The sequence below is a fragment of the Dipodomys merriami genome, unplaced genomic scaffold (assembly GCF_024711535.1).
Source record: "Dipodomys merriami isolate MVZ:Mamm:240054 unplaced genomic scaffold, mDipMer1.0.p SCAF_365, whole genome shotgun sequence".
In the NCBI taxonomy this organism is placed as follows: Eukaryota; Metazoa; Chordata; class Mammalia; order Rodentia; family Heteromyidae; genus Dipodomys; species Dipodomys merriami.
Genome location: NW_027205215.1, coordinates 879122 through 896845, shown reverse-complemented (window position 1 = coordinate 896845; position 17724 = coordinate 879122). Strand labels below are relative to the sequence as shown.

The following is a 17724-nucleotide window of genomic DNA, read 5'->3' as shown; positions in this document are numbered from 1 at the left end:
ACTTCCTGTGGGGGACGGGAGCCTTAGGATCAAAGCCAGAGCCTCAGCCTTATTAGGCAAGTGTTTTCTGCTGACCTACATCCCTGGGCCTGAGGGAAAACTTCAGATAAGCCATGAAAAATAGGTGTTTCCTTTAAAGTACAACATCACCTTTGTAAAAAAATATATTTGTGCATATATATATATATATATATATATATATATATATATATGCCTTAATAGCCTTTCGTTTTATCCTAATGATATTTCAATTTCCTAGTTATTCTTGTTTTACTTTCTTCAATGCTAGCATTCTTAAAATTACAACATAGAATACTGGAGTCATTTCTCCTCAAGTACAATGAAGCTTTAAGATGCAGAACTGCACACAAGGCACTTAATATCCGGTACTGTCTACACAGGCCTCTTGCCTTTGCTCTATGAAGACCAGGCTTCAGAACTTCCCTACAGATGTATCCTTGGGTTTCCAAAACAGATGTTGGGGGCTCTGCTGCAGGCAGGCAGTATCAGCTGTGAGTTCCTTTGGTTTGAGGATGATTTTCACCTGGTCCATAGAAAGCAAGGTCTTAGCTTGCTTAGAGACGGCTGATTGCAGAGAAGAACATGATGAGAAAAGTCACATTCCCACAGACATAAATTGCCAACACAGCCTTTTTAAAAGCATGGCCCTGGAAGAAAAATTGAGACATAAGAGCAAGGACCAGCACCAAGCTGTATGTGAATAGACAAGCAATGAAGAATTTACCTCTGCCTCTGCTGACGTCAGAGACTGAAGGATCTGAATTCTGTCATCATCCAGTATTTGCACTGTCAAGAACAACATAGCCTATAAACACCATGCTATGCAGGAACACGGACTTGTACATAAACTAGGGGAAAATAACTGATTCCTCGTGCTCACTGATTCCCAGGAATATTTAAGGCTCTTGCAAACTGGGACCTGTCTCAAAGAACTTAAAAGCTCTCTTCCAGGGACAGAAACAGAGAGACAAAGGGTGAACAAATGTAGCAGTGTAGTCACCAGGCACTGTATTGAAAATGAAGTATACAACTTGTGGGTGGGGACGGGAGGGGAAAACTGGGAGGGAGCTAGAAGAGGTGACATTGTCCAAAAAGAAACGTACTCTTCACCTGACTTATGTAACTGTAACCCCTCTGTATCTCACCTTTATAATTACAATGAAAAAATGTCTTTTAAACCAGTTCTCTTCCTCCACTCATTGACACCACACCAAAATCCTAAGAACCTTTCATTTTCCTTTGTTAATGAACAACTACCAATTATATATGTCTATGGAATATCACATTTCAATAGGTTGTGGAGTTGCTAAATCAAGCTAATTAACATGTGATGACAATCCAGGTTCTATGTATATACATATTTTAATTTGTCAGCTGAAATTCGGGGTGTCATCAAAACCTCAAGAACATAACCCTACCAAGGACCAAAGGAGTGGTAGTACACACCTGTAGTCCCAGTGCGGCTGAGGCAAACAATCTCACATTTGAGGCCAGTCTGGGATACAAAATGAGACCGAGGTTTTAAAAAAGAAGAAGCCAGAGTAGGAGAACAGACATGTCTCTGGCTCTACAAGCTGTTCGGCTACAGCCACACCAACTTGGTCTTGTCCAATCTCATCTAACAGCTGCCCAGGCATATGGACTAGACACCAAGAGTTTCTTGTTTTGAGGTCACACTATTGGAGGCTGACAACTAGATAGGACATAGAGATCTCAGCTAGTTCAAAATGGCTTCCATTCCCCACTCAGTGGTGGCTATAGAGATCTTGGCCCTGCTGGGCATTAAGACCCAACCAGAGAACACTGGCAAAGTAGATCCTGTCTAGCTATTATCACCTAAATTCCAGGGCTCTGGGTCTCTCCTTCCTCTAGTTGTCCAAGTGCCCAGGGTGTGCTGGGTCTTGACCCGATCATCACCCAGAGTGCATGAACTTACCAAGATGGTCTCAGCTGTGCTACCAGAGACCTTTCCCTTACACGTTTTTCAGAAAGCCCAATACTACTGATAGCATAGCTAGCCTGTAATCCTAGCTCCTCAGGAGGCTGAGAACTGAGGATCACAGTTAGAAGCTCGTGAAGACAGAAAAGTCTGTGATACTCTTATCTCCAGTTTGCTAACAAATCTGTGGCTCAAGTGGTAGAGCACCAGCCCTGAATTGAAAAAGGCAAGTGAGAGATAAGGCCCTGAAGGAAAGGAGGGAGGGAGGGAGGGAGGGAGGGAGGGAGGGAGGGTAGGGAATCCACAAGAAAGGGAAGAGAAGGGAAGGGTAAGGAATCACGTGGTAACTAAGAAGCTACTACATAATGATCCCCTACCAGTACCAGGAAACTAACTGAACCCCAGCAGTTGGCGAGAACATGATTCTGCTTCACTCGGCTTTCCTAAAAGTCACCTTTTCGAGAGAGCCAGTAAGCGTGTATCTCCAGGATGATTTCAGTTCCAATGTGCCAGCCCACAAATCCAATCATTGTATAGGTTTTCTGTGGACCAGGAAGGTCCAAAGCTGGTAAATCCATTCCCAGGAACATGGCTGCCACTAAGTATAAAAGAAAAAAATGTATTCAAATGTAATTCCCACCAAAAGAAGTTATTGTGTGCATTATATTAAAATAAACTTGCCGGAGGCTAGGGGCTCACACCTGTAATCCTAGCTACTTGGGAAGCTGAGATCTGAGGATCATGGTTCAAGCCATCCTGGGGAAGGAAAGTCTGTGAGACTCTTATCTCCCTCTAACCACCAAAAACCCAGAAGTTGAGGTATGGCTCAAGTGGTAGAGAACCAGCCTTAACAGGAAAAGCTATGGGACAGTACTCGGGCTCCTTGTTCAAGACCTAGGACCAGCAGAAAAATAAAAATTAGGGGCTGGGAAGATGGCTCAGTGGTAGAGCGCTTGCCTTGCATGCATGAGGCCCTGGGTTCAATTCCTCAGCACCACATAAGCAAAAAGAAAAAAACCGGAAGTGGAGCTGTGGCTCAAGTGGTAGAGCACTATCCTTGAGCTGAAGAGCTGAGGGACAGCGCCCAGGCCCAGAGTTCAGGCCCACGACTGGACCAAAAAAATAAAATAGCCGGGCGCTGGTGGCTCACGCCTGTAATCCTAGCTATTCAGGAGGCTGAGATCTGAGGATCGCGGTTCAAAGCCAGCCCGGGCAGGAGAGACCGTGAGACTCCTATCTCCAATAAACCACCAGAAAACCGGAAGTGGTGCTGTAGCTCAAGTGGTAGAGCGCTCGCCTTGAGCTGAAGAGCTGAGGGACAGCGCCCAGGCCCAGAGTTCAAGCCCCACGGCCGGCAAAAAAAAAAATAAAATAAAATAAAATAAAATAAATAAAAATTAAAATTAAACAATGAAAAACCCTAATATTTAAACATTTCATATTGACAAGATGAGTAGGATTAATATTTAAAAACCAATAGTTAAGCCAGGCACTGGTGGCTCATTCCTGTAATCCAAGCTACTCAGGAGGCTGAGATCTGAGGATCATGGTTCAAAGCCAGCCTGAGCAGAAAAGTCCCCATGAGACTCTTTTCTCCAATAAACTACTCAAAAGAACCAGAAGTGGCACTGTGGCTCAAGTGGTAGAGTGTTAGCCTTGAGCAAAAAGAGGCTCAGGGACAGTGCCTAGGCCCTGAGTTCAAGCCCCAGGACCAGCAAAATAAATAAATAAACAAATAAAATCAAAAGTTAATTATTGTCTTATACTGTAGTGCTACATAGAGAAAGATTTTTAAAAAATAATAATTATACCCACTTTTTTAAGTTTTAGCAAAGATTTAATTTTAGTATAACTAACACTGAAAAACTGCAATTCCTGGATCAGATCTTTTGTAAGGAGTCCATGGACACAGAGAAGAAAGGAAAGCTAAACAGATTTATTGAAGGAAAACCTAAGCAGAACTCACAGCCTGAGAATGGGGACAGTTCGGGTCTCTAGGAGAGTCCCATGACTCAGGACCACCAGACAGCCTGTGGGCCACCTTAGTCCGGGACCTAATCTGAGACTCCACACAGCCTGCACGGGCTCTCCAGGCATCCTTGGAACCTCTGGGCTTCCGTCAGCCCCCAGCTCCCACACAAGTTGTTTGGGGCTGATGAGCCACAATGGGATGGATGCCCAGAGCCCCACAAGTGCAGACTGATGAAGGCCACAATGCCGTGGTGTCTAGGGGCCTGCCTGCAGGACTGCTTCAATGCCCTATCAGGGGCGCAGAACTAAACCTCTATGGGAGGGGATCTTTGACCTGATTGACTAGCCAGGCTCTTTTCCTAGTCTTATTCCCCCCTCTGAAGAAATATGATATGCCAATTATTTAGGCATCCAAACACCCCAGAAAGTTCTTGAGCGTGAGTGGCAGAAGGAAGAAAAGTACGGAAGCCACAGCTGACCATACTTCCTGCGTGCTAAATCTCATAGCTGGTATGTTAGAGCAGGTAATTTTCGTCTAGGTCTTTATTATCTGAGACCACTAAGTGCATCCAATAACCACATTCGCCTTTGAAAACCGTGCCTGCCTCCTGCAAACACTATAGAAATGAACTGGAGAAGGAGGGCTTAGACGTAAACAGCCTACCTCAACCCAATTCACAAAAAATGACCCTGAACTTGGGTTGCTCAAATGTACGACCACCAACATAGCTTCATATTCTGGCAAAGACTTTTTTTTTCCCCAGTCCTGAGGCTTGAACTCAGGGCCTGAGCACTGTCCCTGGGCTTCTTTTGTTCAAGGCTAGCACTCTACCACTTGATCCACAGCATCTCTTCTGGCCTTTTCTGTATATGTGGTACTAAGGAATCAAACCCAGGGCTTCATGCATGTTAGGCAAGCACACTACCTCTAAGCCACATTCTCAGCCCCAAGATCATTTTTTTTTAACTTAAAAAAAAAAAAAAAAAGTCTTAGAGAGTTTTAAGTCATTGTTAAGCCCCCTACACTTCAAACGGCAATAATGACTTGTTACCTCTAGAAATTACTTTCTGGATTTCATTGTTTAAGGCTGGTTTCTCCTCAACAACCAATTACTGCCATTACAAATGCATCTAAAAAAAAAAATCACTTAAGCCAAATTACAACTTGGGTGCTATAAACACCCAGCCATTAGATCTGAACAAGTGGCCTTGCACTTGCTTACCTGCAATTATTCTTGTAGCTGTTCCCACACTCCAATGGGTCCAGTTAAACATCTGCCTCCTACCAAAACACAGAACCAGTCAGCATTCCTACAAGTGGTAAAGCGACAACTAGTTCCCACGGGAATAAAAATCTCCCCTATCGCCTGGGAATAGAATCTCCAAAACACATTTCCAATGCCTTTCAAAGGAAATACAATTTCTAAGACTCGTTTGTAAGATGTGAAAAAGTATTTCCCTTGGAAAAGGGATACATTTACCAACCAATGAGTATTCTCCTCTAAGAGCATTTCTGCATAAAAGCAACAGTACCTTGGGTGATGCACAGGTGGCCTGAAAGCTGCCAGAAGAGGTTGAAGAACTGCTAAAATCATCACTGTACAGCCCAGGTACGGGTGGTAACCTGCATGCTGAACAGAAACAGTTATTGTAACAATCTCAGTCTCTTAAACCCTTGATTTGAAACTAATATACAAGTCAGGCACTGGTGGCTCACGCCACCATCTTAGCCGCTCAGGAGGCTGAGATCTGAGGATTATGGTTTGAAGACAGCCCCAGGAAGGAAAGACCATGAGATTCTTATCTCCAATTAACCACCAGAAAACCAGAAGTAGTGCAGTGGCTCAAATAGTAGAGTGCTAGCCTTGAGCTGAAGAGCTCAGGGACAGTTCCCAAGTCCAGAGTTCAAGCCCCATGACCAACAACAACAACAACAAAATGATAGAGCACTAGCTGTGATCAAAAAAGCCAAGCAAGCTGGGCACTGGTGGCTCACACCTGTAATCCCAGCTACTCAGGAGGCTGAGATCTGAGGAACAAAATTCAAAGCCAGCCTGGGCAGTAAAGTCCTATCTCCAATTAACCACCACAAAACTGGAAGTGGCGCTGTGGTTAAGTGGTAGAGTGCTTGCCTTGAGCTGAAGAGTTGAGGGACAGTACCCAGGGCCAGAGTTCAAGCCAAGAATATAAGGCCCTGAGTTCAAACACCAGTATCAGAAGAAAAAAAAAGTGTACTTACCCAACTCCAACCTCCTCTATATAGAAAAGGCAAAACAAAGGCAACAGCGGTGAGCGCAGACGTGGTGAGCATGAGCAGCCGATGCACCTGCAAAGGGGTGAGACAGGGCGAGGACACGTGTAGCCCTAACTACACGGGAGCTGCTGTCAATAGCAAGGGGGGGTTCACTACACTCAGGTTTTCAGCTGACGACTGATCACAGTTCATGGCCAGTAAAAATTAAATGTGAGCCTACCATTAAAACATCCAGCTCATCGTTCCAAACCATTTCCTGAGAGCACCCTCGCAGAGCAGCAGGAAGGGCTATTCACACCCAGAGCCCACTTATTTGCCAGGTCTTGCATTTCCTCCCAAACACATTTACTCAGCTCTGCCACTAAGAACAGTGCTACCACCAGGGCCATGGAACAGCCAGGAAACAGCATGTACCATCGCCCCAAGAGCTGGCAATACAGATGAGCAGAGGAGTGAAAAGCAGATAAAGCATGAAAATCATTGTACCCATTGAGAGAATACGGAAATCAAGCAACCATGGCTCATGAATGTAATCCTAGCTACTCAAAGGGCTGAGGGCTGAAGAGCCTAGTTCAAAGGCAGCCTGGGCAAAAAAGTCTGGGAGACTCTTAGCTCTAATCAACCAGCAAAAAGCTAGCAGTGGAAGTGTGGTTCAAGTGGTAGAGTACCAGCCTTGGGCGAAAAAGCCAAATGAGAGCTCAAGGCCCTGAGTTTAAGTCCTGGTACCAGCACAAAGAGGGAGAGAATATTGAGTGAAAATAGGCACTGTTAAATAATTATACCCTAGATAATTAGTGCAAGCCAAAACTATTTCAGGGAAAGAAAGAGGTATAGCTACCCTATATGTATCTAATATATGTATATATCTACCCATCTATCCACCTATCTATCTACATATCTATCTAAAGCTATAGACATCTCTATATATTATACAGCGATCTAAGCCACTATCATGCATATAGATATTATATGAATATATATATATTTAGATATCAATATAGATATAGACATAGATATCTAGGTATAGCTATAAATAGATCTAGATATAGATGTAAATAGATACCTATATATTGATATAGATATAAATATCTACTTATAGAAATACAGATCTATATATAAATAGATATAGATACATTTATGTATGGATATATAGAGATACATATATACACATATAACTACACAACATATATATCTATATACATATCTAGATATATATAGATACATATAGATAGCTATGTGTATATAGATATATACATTTAGATCTGTATATGTATGCAGATCAATATATGAATATAGAGAAATATAGCTCTCTATATAGACACATATATAGAGATGATACATACATACATATAAATCAATATACCCACAGGTGCATGAGCACGTGCATACACGCATACACACACACACACACATACACACACACACACACACACACACACACACACACACACATATACACAACACACCATATTTTTCATATTTGCAGTCCTGGAGATTGAACTTGGAGTTTCCGACTCTACCCCTTTAGCCATGCCCCCAAGGCATGTAGAGGATTTAGATGGAACATGACCAGCAGATCTTCCATCTTTCAGACTGGAGCAGGAGAGGGAGAAGGGCGTGTACATGAAAGGCATTGAGCAGGAGGAGGGGTCATAAAAACAGACAGCCCTCCCAGCCAATGGGAGAAATGAAGGTAGATAATGGAGCTCAGGAAGTGTGAATGCTACTTCCTAATAAAGTCACAACTGTTCCACCGACACCATTTACTTCCTACAAACATCCTACATATCATCCTCATTCAACACATACCCACAGCCCTTCTGGTATATGAGTGCACATCTGTATTCCATGATGCAGGAAAGATAGCTAAGGTTGTTCTACTTTATAGACTCCCGCTTCGGTTTCCACTTGGAGACTGCCTTCCTGATCCATAGGGAAGGAAGATCATGGAAAAGAACATTTCCGATTGCTCTTCCTTCTCACAGGCTGGGTTGATCCTGACTGAGGAGTTAGGGATGGTCCCTCGCTTACTGGCCCAGAGGACAAAGCAGTGCTCTGACACACAGTGCAGCCCACTGTGTCTTCAATCAGCTCTCCCAGCCTTCCTCCACCCACCTTCATTCACTGCAGTGGGTGAATGTTCTTCCTGCATCTTCCCCCACCCCACCACCACCACCACTACCACCCCCCCCCCCGACAAATACAGGTATACAGAAGGGGCGCTTGAGTCCTGTACATTACTAGATACACATGGCCCTAACCCAGTCTCCAGTGAAGCCTGCCTCTTCACAAACCTGTCTGTATTTAGACCTCCATGAACAATCTTGAGCCTGGTTGGGTGCCTATGGCTCACATCTATAATCCTAGCTATTCAGGAGGCTAAGATCTGAGGATTGTAGTTCAAAACCAGTGGGGTCAGGAAAGTCCATAAAGCTCTTATCTCCAATTAGCCACCAAAAAAGCTGAAGAGAGCTATGGCTCAAGCACTAAATCGCAAAAAAAATAAATAAATAAAAATAAAAAGCCAAACAAGAGCATGAGATTCAAGCATAAAAATAAATAAATAAAACCATAAAAACAAAAGGCTTGTTTGCTACAAAAAGGATCTGAAATCTATAAGAGCTTTAACCAGATTTAACAACACAGGGGCTGGGAAGGTGGCTCAGTGGTGAGGCGCTTGCCTTGCATGCATGAGGCTCTGGGTTCGATTCCTCAGCACCACATAAGCAAAAAGAAAAAAACCGGAAGTGGCGCTGTGGCTCAAATGGTAGAGTGCTAGCCTTGAGCTGAAGAGCTGAGGGACAGCACCCGAGCCCAGAGGTCAGGCCCCACAACCGGACCCAAAAAGAAAAAAGAAAAAAAGAAAAGAAATAACAACACAAGCAGACATCGCTCAGGTGAAAAAGTTCAAATAACACAGAAATTAAGCTTTCTCTCCTCACCTACCTGAAACCAAGCTGCTTCTCTGAGCAAGAAAGCTTTGGACCAAACAGACTTGAAAAATCGGGCAACCAATACACCTGTGCTAACTGTAGTCATCCAGGCCACACACATGAGCGCACCTACAAGTGAGAAGAGTAAATGGATTGACACCACAAATAAAGCTGCTTTCTCAATGACAAAATGACTCAGAAAACACAGCTGGCCAGCTATGCTGGGAATGACCTACATGTTCCTGAAGTACCACAACAGCTTCAGACTAGAGCCCTTCACCACGTGCATGGTAACCCTAAGTGCCCTAGGTGAATTAGTCAAATTGAGCCTCCTCATGTCTGATTTCAAGAAACAATGAAAAACAGGCTCATGATCCCCAGATCCAACTCCTGACCAACTGGAGGACCTGGAGAATTAAATTGACCATAATTTTCTGTCCCCATCGTTTTGGGTTTTGACTGTAGGTGTTTGTTTTGTTTTTATTTTTGTTTCTGTCTTGAGAAAGGATCTCACTCTGTAGGCCTGGCTAACTTCAAACTCATCATTATCGTCTTGCTTTAGTTGGGATTAAAGGCATTCATCACCATGTGCGGCACACTAAAGCCATTTTCAAGCTTAACTGTGGCAATATTTATGGAATCTATCAGCCAATGGGAGAAATGGATGACCCTGAAGAATGTAAAAATAATATATCAAATAATGAAAATTTGATGTTAGGGAAATGAACCCTAAGATATGTATTAAAATGTTTTTTTCTTTCAGGTGATTGTTTCTAACACATTTATAAGATTATTTCTTTGTTGCTTTGTATGTCCCTCCCCCATGGTATAACCACTGCTTTCACTGTATTTGAGGTTGGTATAATTTGTGGAGGGAAAGGGAAAAAACAAATTGTTTAAATAGGAATACAGGTGGATCCATTGCATCAATGAGTCATTATGTGGAAAAACGAACTTTACAACTTTGGTGGGTGGGGGGGAGAAAATTGGTTGAGAGGGTGGAGGGAGGATGGGATGGGAAGGGAAGGGGAAACAAAGGAGGAGGCAACAATGCTTGATAAGAAATGTACTCATTATCTTGCCCATGCAATTGTAACCCCTTTGTACAGTATTTTCACAATAAAAATAAAAATAAAAATAAATGAAAATTCCTCCCAAATATTAATGTTTTAAAATAGAATAGTTTATACCCCACTATTTCCCTACTTCTAAATCCCATCTTTTTAACCTCTGGCCAGCATTTCAGACGGAACCAAGTTTTACTGACAGAAGCAGAGCACATGAGAGCCTGTGTCCATGATACAAAAAAGCTCTTCCAGCTTTGTGTGGGTCCTCCTTTAGATCATCAATCCCTAAGAACTGCACTAACCACCAGGGACAACCTCAGACACTGGAAACTTGATCGAGCCTTCACATAAAATTGTACTTGTGAAACCAAACTACTATCATCAATGAACATCAAGACCAAAGACAACTTTAAAAAAAAAAAATTAGCCTTTATTTTAAGAAAGTACAAAAAAAAATTAAGATCTCATAAAAGTTAAATAAATTAACCCAGAGCTATTTAATCCCAGCTATAGTTAGAAACAACTGCAATCAGGTGCCAGTGTTTCAGGCCTGTAATCCTAGCTACTCAAGAGGCTGAGATCTGAGGATCACAGCTGGAAACCAGCCTGGAAAGAAACTTCCTCATGATTACATCTCCAAACCAATCAGCAAAAAGCAGGACTGAAAAGAGAGCTCAAGTGGTAGGACATCAGACTGCACAACAAGCAAGTCAAACCAAAAGCAAGATCAAGTTCAAATCCTGGTATCCTTAAAACAATTTTAAAAAATAAGGAAAAGAAAGAAAGAGAAAGAGAGGAAGGAAGGAAGGTAGGAAGGAAGGAAGGAAGGAAGGAAGGAAGGAAGGAAGGAAGGAAGGAAGGAAGGAAGGAAGGAAGGAAGGAAGGAAGGGAGGGAGGGAAGGAGGGAAGGGAAGGAGGGAAGGGAAGGAGGGAAGGGAAGGAGGGAGGGAGAGAAGGGAAGGAGGGAGGGAGAGAAGGGAAGGAAGGAGGGAGGGAGAGAGGGAGGGAGGAGAAAGGAAGAGAGGGAGGGAAACAACTGGGATATTATATTAAAACTACAGATGTGTCAAATGTCCCATTGCTGATTTCAATAAGAACCCAGGTTTAAAATGGCAGAATTAGACCTACTTTCTATTTTGAATAAACTTAGCAAACATTCCTATCTGCAAAGGTTAAACATTCAGATTTATGTTAACTTGTTTTTGTTTTTTTTTGCTGAGAAGTGTCCCTAATACAGCCAACACTGAGTGAGAAACAAAGTTTAGTCCATAAAGTCATAATGCCAATAACCCCAGCCAAGTAACTCACCATGAGCCTTCAAGAGCGGTGAAGACCGAGAGCCTCCTACGTTCTTTGCAGACCCTGTCACATCATATTTTTCATATGTAATCAAGGGTTGTTTAGAGTGTTTAGAAATTTTACCTAAAGATGAGAAAGAAATATTACTTCCTCAGGGAGGAGGACTTAAGGGATGGGCATAGAATAGAAGAAAGATGTCTTACAGTAATGAAAAATAATTAAATACTAACAGTTATTGTTCATATACAAAAACAACACTATGATAGATGAAGGGGTCTGGCACGAGTGGCTCACACCTGTAATCCTCGCTATTCAGGAGGCTGAGATCTGAGGTGCTAAGCCAGCCCAGGCAGAAAATTCTGTGAGACACTTATCTCCAATAAAATACTCAGAAAAAGCCGGAAGTGATACTGTGGGTGAAGTGATAGACCGCTCACCTTGAACACAAAGAGGCTCACGGACAGTGTCCAGGCCCTGAGTTCAAGCCCCAGGACATAGAACCCTGGGACTGTACTTCACCAACAATAGAAAATGTAAAGCAAAGAATAGAAAGACAAAGCTTCTCCCAGTTCTACCTACACCAAATTTGTACTCATCTTCTACCCCTACTCACCATGTTCAAAACAACTGCCTCTGTTCCCATAGTTGAGGGACACTGTCATCCCTTCCAGAGAGATGAGTTACCAAACACTATCCTTAATATTTCCTGCAGCTCCCCCAAAGCACCATTAGGTAAGCCCTTAAATCAGATCTAACTATTGCTACAAATGTGCATTGCAATATCCGCCCACGTGGTCTTCTAAATCCTAAAACCACCTTGGGCTCACTTAGAAACTTGAGCAACAGCCCCATGCTAGTGCTCACACCTGCAATCCTGGCTCCTCAAGAGGATTGTGGTTTGAAGCTGGCCCAGGCAGGAAAGTTTGTTAGATTTGTATCTCCAATTAACCATCAAAAAGCCAGACCTGGAGCTGTGGCTCAAAAGGTAGAGTGCTAGCCCTTAAGTGAAAGAGCTAAAGGGCCCTGAGCTCAAGCCCTAGTACCTGCACAAAAGAAAGAACAAAAGGGAAGGAAGGAAGGAAGGAAGGAAGGAAGGAAGGAAGGAAGGAAGGAAGGAAGGAAGGAAGGAAGGAAGGAAGGAAGGAAGGAAGAAAGGAAGGGAGGAAGGGAGGGAGGGAGGGAGCGAGGGAGGGAGCGAGGGAGGGAGCGAGGGAGCGAGGGAGGGAGCGAGGGAGGGAGCGAGGGAGGGAGCGAGGGAGCGAGGGAGGGAGCGAGGGAGGGAGCGAGGGAGCAAGGGAGCAACAGTAAACCAGCACTGCTGCAGTGTAGCAGGAAGCATCCTTCTTGACAATCATGAATCAGTTGCTATCCATGGTGCCCTTTCCTGCCTCCCCAGAGGGTTACAGCTCCTCACCTCTAAGCGTCTCCTTTAAAAGGAGCAATTTCAGTGGTCCCTGAGAAAGAGATGATAAAGGAAAGGAAAGAAACACACACAGAAGTTTTTATCAGTGACTTACCATCACTGGATGCACCAGCTGCTAGAAAAATGTAGTAGCTTGCATTTAGATCAAACCTATTCTCCTCCCCAGGAAGGGTGATGTTTCTGCGGAAAGAACACTGGATAACACCATCCGTCAGCCCCCAGGCCATATCCTCTAGAAGCCTCTGCAAACACACAGATAGGACTTCTCAGTGCTTTGCAAAGATGTGCTATGAGAGAGAGAGAGGGAGAGAGAGGGAGGGAGGGAGAGGGGGAAGAGAAAAAGAAAGAGAGAAAGAAAGAAAGAGAAAGAAAGAAAGAAAGAAAGAAAGAAAGAAAGAAAGAAAGAAAGAAAGAAAGAAAGAAAGAAAGAAAGAAAGAAAGAAAGAGAGGGAGAGAAAGAGAGAGGGAGAGAAAGAGAGAGGGAGAGAAAGAAAAAGAAAGAAAGAAAGAAAGAAAGAAAGAAAGAAAGAAAGAAAGAAAGAAAGAAAGAAAGAAAGAAAGAAAGAAAGAGGAGGAGGAAGACAATGACAACAAGGAGGAGGAGGGGGGAGGAGGAGAGGGAGGAAGAGAGGAGGGGGAGGAGGGGGAGGAGGGGGAGGAGGGGAGGAGGAAGGAGAAGGAGAAAGGAGAAAGGAGAAAAGAGAAAGAAGGAGAAGAAGAAGAGGAAGAGGAGGAGGAGGAACTCATTCTAGCTAGTTCAAATTCTTTTCTTTTTGTTCCAGTACTAGGGCTTGAACTTCGGGGCTGGGTGCTGTTCCTTAGCTTTTTCACTCAAGGATAGCTATCTACCACTTGAGCCACAGATCCACTTCTGGCTTTCTACTGGTTAATTGATGATAAGTGTCATGGACTTTCTTGCCGAGCTGGCTTCAAACCATAATTCCTACATCTCAGCTTCCCAAGTAGCTAACATCTGGTCCAATTTCCTTCCTCTAAGGTGGGAGGTGAATGTTCTTGTCTCCATTTCCACTTTGAAGACTATAGGAAACATGCTCTTTCGGGTGATTAGTCTTTATCCCATTTGGCAAAAATATTATTTTTACTCTGTGCCAGAACTCCAAGGTTCCTCCACCCGAATGAGACACTCTGGCAAGTGTACTCACTCCATCTGGCCACCAGATACAAACACTCACTCTGAAGCAACAATTACCCAGCAATGCCTGAGCAGGCAGAAGTGGGGAGAATTCCAAGCCAGTGGAGCAATGAGCCCGTGAGAAAGCTACACACAGCTGTGAAGCCACACCTCACTGGTTGTAGTAGGGAGAGCTACTGCCCACTTGGAGCTCGTCTATTTGTCATTCATCTGGACCACAACCACTTCATCAACAGCCATGGTCCACATATGGCACAGACACCATCAAAAGATACAAGTCAGCTGCCAGTGACATCAATCTTGATCATGTATCCCTCATCCTCACCAGCCAAGAAATCCTTCTCACTAAACTAAGCCTCTTCTTCAACACCTGTCAGGTCTGAGGCTGGTGGCTCACAAGTATAATCCTAGCTACTCAAGAGGCTGAGGATCAAGGTTTTAGGCCAGTCTAGTTAGCCCAAGAGACTCTGTCTCTGAAATAACCAGCAAAAAGCTGGACTAGAGGTATGGTTCAGGTGATAGAGTACCAACCAAGCTAGCAAGGCACATGAGCACTAAGCCCTGAGTTCAAACTCTAGTACTGCCAACAGTGAAAAGAAACAAGAAACCTGTCTCTCTCTAAAAGATTTTGGAAGACTTGGAAAAAATTATTATAAGTGAAGTAATCCAGGCCCAAAGAAACATAGGTCCCGTGGTCTCCCTTATTTGCAATAACTAGTATATGTCTAGGACAAGCAGAAGAGGTCAAAAGCTATGTACATATGACCATATAAGATGATGCTAAGTGAAATGAACCCTAACATATGGACACAAGAGGTTTTATCTTTGTTGCTGTTGTTTTTAATATACTTATAATGTAGTATGTGGGGGGGGTTGTTTCTTTTTTATGTTGTTCCCCCATGGTATAACCCCTGTTTTCACTGTATTTGATTTCTATGCCTTGCATCTTGTATATACATTTTTCTAATTTGGGGAGGAGAAGGGAAATAACAAAATGCTGAAATAAGGATACAGAATGACCCATTGTAACAATGAGATGTACATGACACTATGTTGAAAATGAATTTTATAACTGTGGGGGTGGGGGGAGGAGTTGGAGCGGTGAGGAGGGAAGGCATGTTAGGGGAAAAACAAAGGAGGGGGTAACAACGCTCCATAGGAAATGTACTCATTACCTTGCTCCTGTAACTGTAACCCCTCTGTACAGCATTTTTACAATAAAAATATACACAAAAAATAAATAAATAAAAGATTTTGGAAAGGGACTAAGACTCCAACTGTGCTAACAAACCATGAAGTACTCTCTGGCACTGCTGCCATCTGTGGGAGGAAAAGAAGTGGGAGTTGAGGCTCTGGGCACAGGGCAGGCAGGGGGAGGTGGCTGGCGTGATTCACTCACCCGGCTGTCCATCACAGGGTGGCTCCGCCCTGTCAAATGGGCAGGTTGTATGCGTACAGTCTGATCTTCATGAATACAGATGTAAGCATCATCATTACCCTGAAAAACATTTGCAAATGAGAAAGGCTTAAACAAATTTCAGCATTTTTTTTGAAGAGTCCCTAATAAAAGGCCGAAGATCCAGAATATACAAAGAGCTCAAGAAAGTAAGCCTTCCACAAACCAATGGTCCAATTAATAAATGGGCAAAGAAGCTAAATAGAGATATCTCACAAGAAGTAAAAATGGCCAATAAACACAGGAGGAACTGCTCAATAGCTCTGGCCATAAAGGAAATATGAATTTAAAAAAAGTCCATCTCACCCCAGTAAGACTGGTCATCATCAAAAATGCAAACAACAACAAATGTTGGCAGGATGTGGGGGAAAGGAACACTAATGCACTATTGGTGGGAATGTAAACGGGTACAACCACGTTGAAAGCCACTTTGTAATTTCCTCAAAAAACTAAACATAGAACTACCCTGTGAGCCAGTGTTACCATTCTTGAGCTTTTTTTTTAATCCCAAAAAATTTACAAATCAGGATACACTGTCCAGTCATGTCCATTTCTACACTACTCAGCAGTGTCTCATTTTTAAAAGGGGAGTCTCCCTATGTTACACAGACTGACTGATCCCAAACTTCTGGGCTTAAAAAATGAAATCCTCAGCCGGGCACCAGTGGCTCACGCCTGTAATCCTAGCTACTGAGGAGGCTGAGATCTGAGGATCGAGGTTCAAAGCCAGCCTGGGAAAGAAAGTTCATGAAACTCTTATCTCCAATAAACCACCAGAAAACAGGAAGTGGCACTGTAGCTCAAGTGGTAGAGCGCTCGCCTTGAGCTGAAGAGCTGAGGGACAGCGCCCAGGCCCAGAGTTCAAGCCCCATGACCGACAAAAGGAAAAAAAGAAATCCTCTTGCATACATAGGTGCTCGTGGCCCATGCGTATAATTCTAGCTACCTGAGGATCACAGTTTGAAGCCTAAAGTAAAATTGCGGCTCAAGTGGTAGAGTACTAGCCCTGATAAGAAAAAAATAAAAGTGCCGGGCGCTGGTGGCTCACGCCTGTAATCCTAGCTACTCAGGAGGCTGAGATCTGAGGATCGCGGTTCAAAGCCAGCCCGGGCAAGAAAGACCATGAGACTCCTATCTCCAATAAACCACCAGAAAACCGGAAGTGGCGCTGTGGCTCAAGTGGTAGAGCGCTCGCCTTGAGCTGAAGAGCTGAGGGACAGCGCCCAGGCCCAGAGTTCAAGCCCCACGACCGACAAAAAAAAATAAAATAAAATAAAATAAAAAATAAATAAAAGCTCAAGAACCGCAGTTGAAGCCCCAGAACTGACACACAAACACACACACAAACACACACACACACACACACACACACACACACACACACACACACACACAAAAGGAAAAAAGAAAAGAAATCCTCTTGTCTCAAGCTCACCAGCAACAGAACTATAGATACATTATCACACCAGCTCTAGTCACTAACTTCTTCTTTTCTTTTTTTGTCTGTCGTGGGGCTTGAATTTTGGGCTTGGGCGCTGTCCCTCAGCTCTTCAGCTCAAGGCGAGTGCTCTACTGCTTGAGCTACAGCACCACTTCTGGTTTTCTAGTGGTTTATTGGAGGTAAGAGTCTCACGGACTTTCCTGCCTGGGCTGGCTTTGAACTGTGATCCTCAGATCTCAGCCTACGGAGTAGCTAGGATTACAGGCATGAGCCACCAGCACCCGGCTTCACTAACTGCTTAAACAAGGTCAAGACTACCCTATTAGAATCAGTTGCGCTATGAATCCCAACACTTCCCATTCAAAGACTAGCCTGGACTCCATAGTGATACCCATCTCAAAAATCCAATATGAAATTCTAACATATTTCTCTAGTTCCTGACTGAAGTTTATTTCAAAATATTCCACTTTTCTTGCCATAGTCTGGGGTTTGAACTAAGGGACCTTGCACCCATATCTTACTATTGAGCCATGCCTCCAGCTTGGCTTTTTTGCTGGAGGCATGGCCAAGGTAGTAGAATGCCAATCTTGAGTGAACAAAGCTAAAGTGAGAGCAAAAGGCCCTGAGTTCAAACCCCAGAAATAGCACTAAAAAGAAAAAAGAAAAAAAGGAAAGATATATTGAAAATTCAGCCGGGCACCAATGCCTCATGCCTGTCATCCTAGCTACTCAGGAGGCTGAGATCTGAGGATCAGAGTTCAAAGTCA

The 17724-nt window shown here is 43.5% G+C and overlaps 1 protein-coding gene across 1 annotated transcript in view; it reads right to left on the bottom strand.

Annotated features, from left to right (window-relative positions):
* Positions 1–231: 231 nt before the first annotated feature.
* LOC138804438 (ferric-chelate reductase 1-like) overlaps positions 232–17724 on the bottom strand; it is a 40771-nt gene continuing 23278 nt past the window's right edge. The window contains exons 7-16 of the mRNA XM_069988687.1: positions 15460–15558; positions 13002–13149; positions 11494–11607; positions 9132–9247; positions 6171–6257; positions 5465–5562; positions 5155–5213; positions 2415–2558; positions 746–807; positions 232–668 (exon numbers count right to left, since the gene is read on the bottom strand). Of these exons, the coding sequence (XP_069844788.1) occupies positions 576–668; positions 746–807; positions 2415–2558; positions 5155–5213; positions 5465–5562; positions 6171–6257; positions 9132–9247; positions 11494–11607; positions 13002–13149; positions 15460–15558 (1020 nt within the window). The 3' untranslated portion in view covers positions 232–575. The remainder of the gene's footprint in view (positions 669–745; positions 808–2414; positions 2559–5154; positions 5214–5464; positions 5563–6170; positions 6258–9131; positions 9248–11493; positions 11608–13001; positions 13150–15459; positions 15559–17724) is intronic.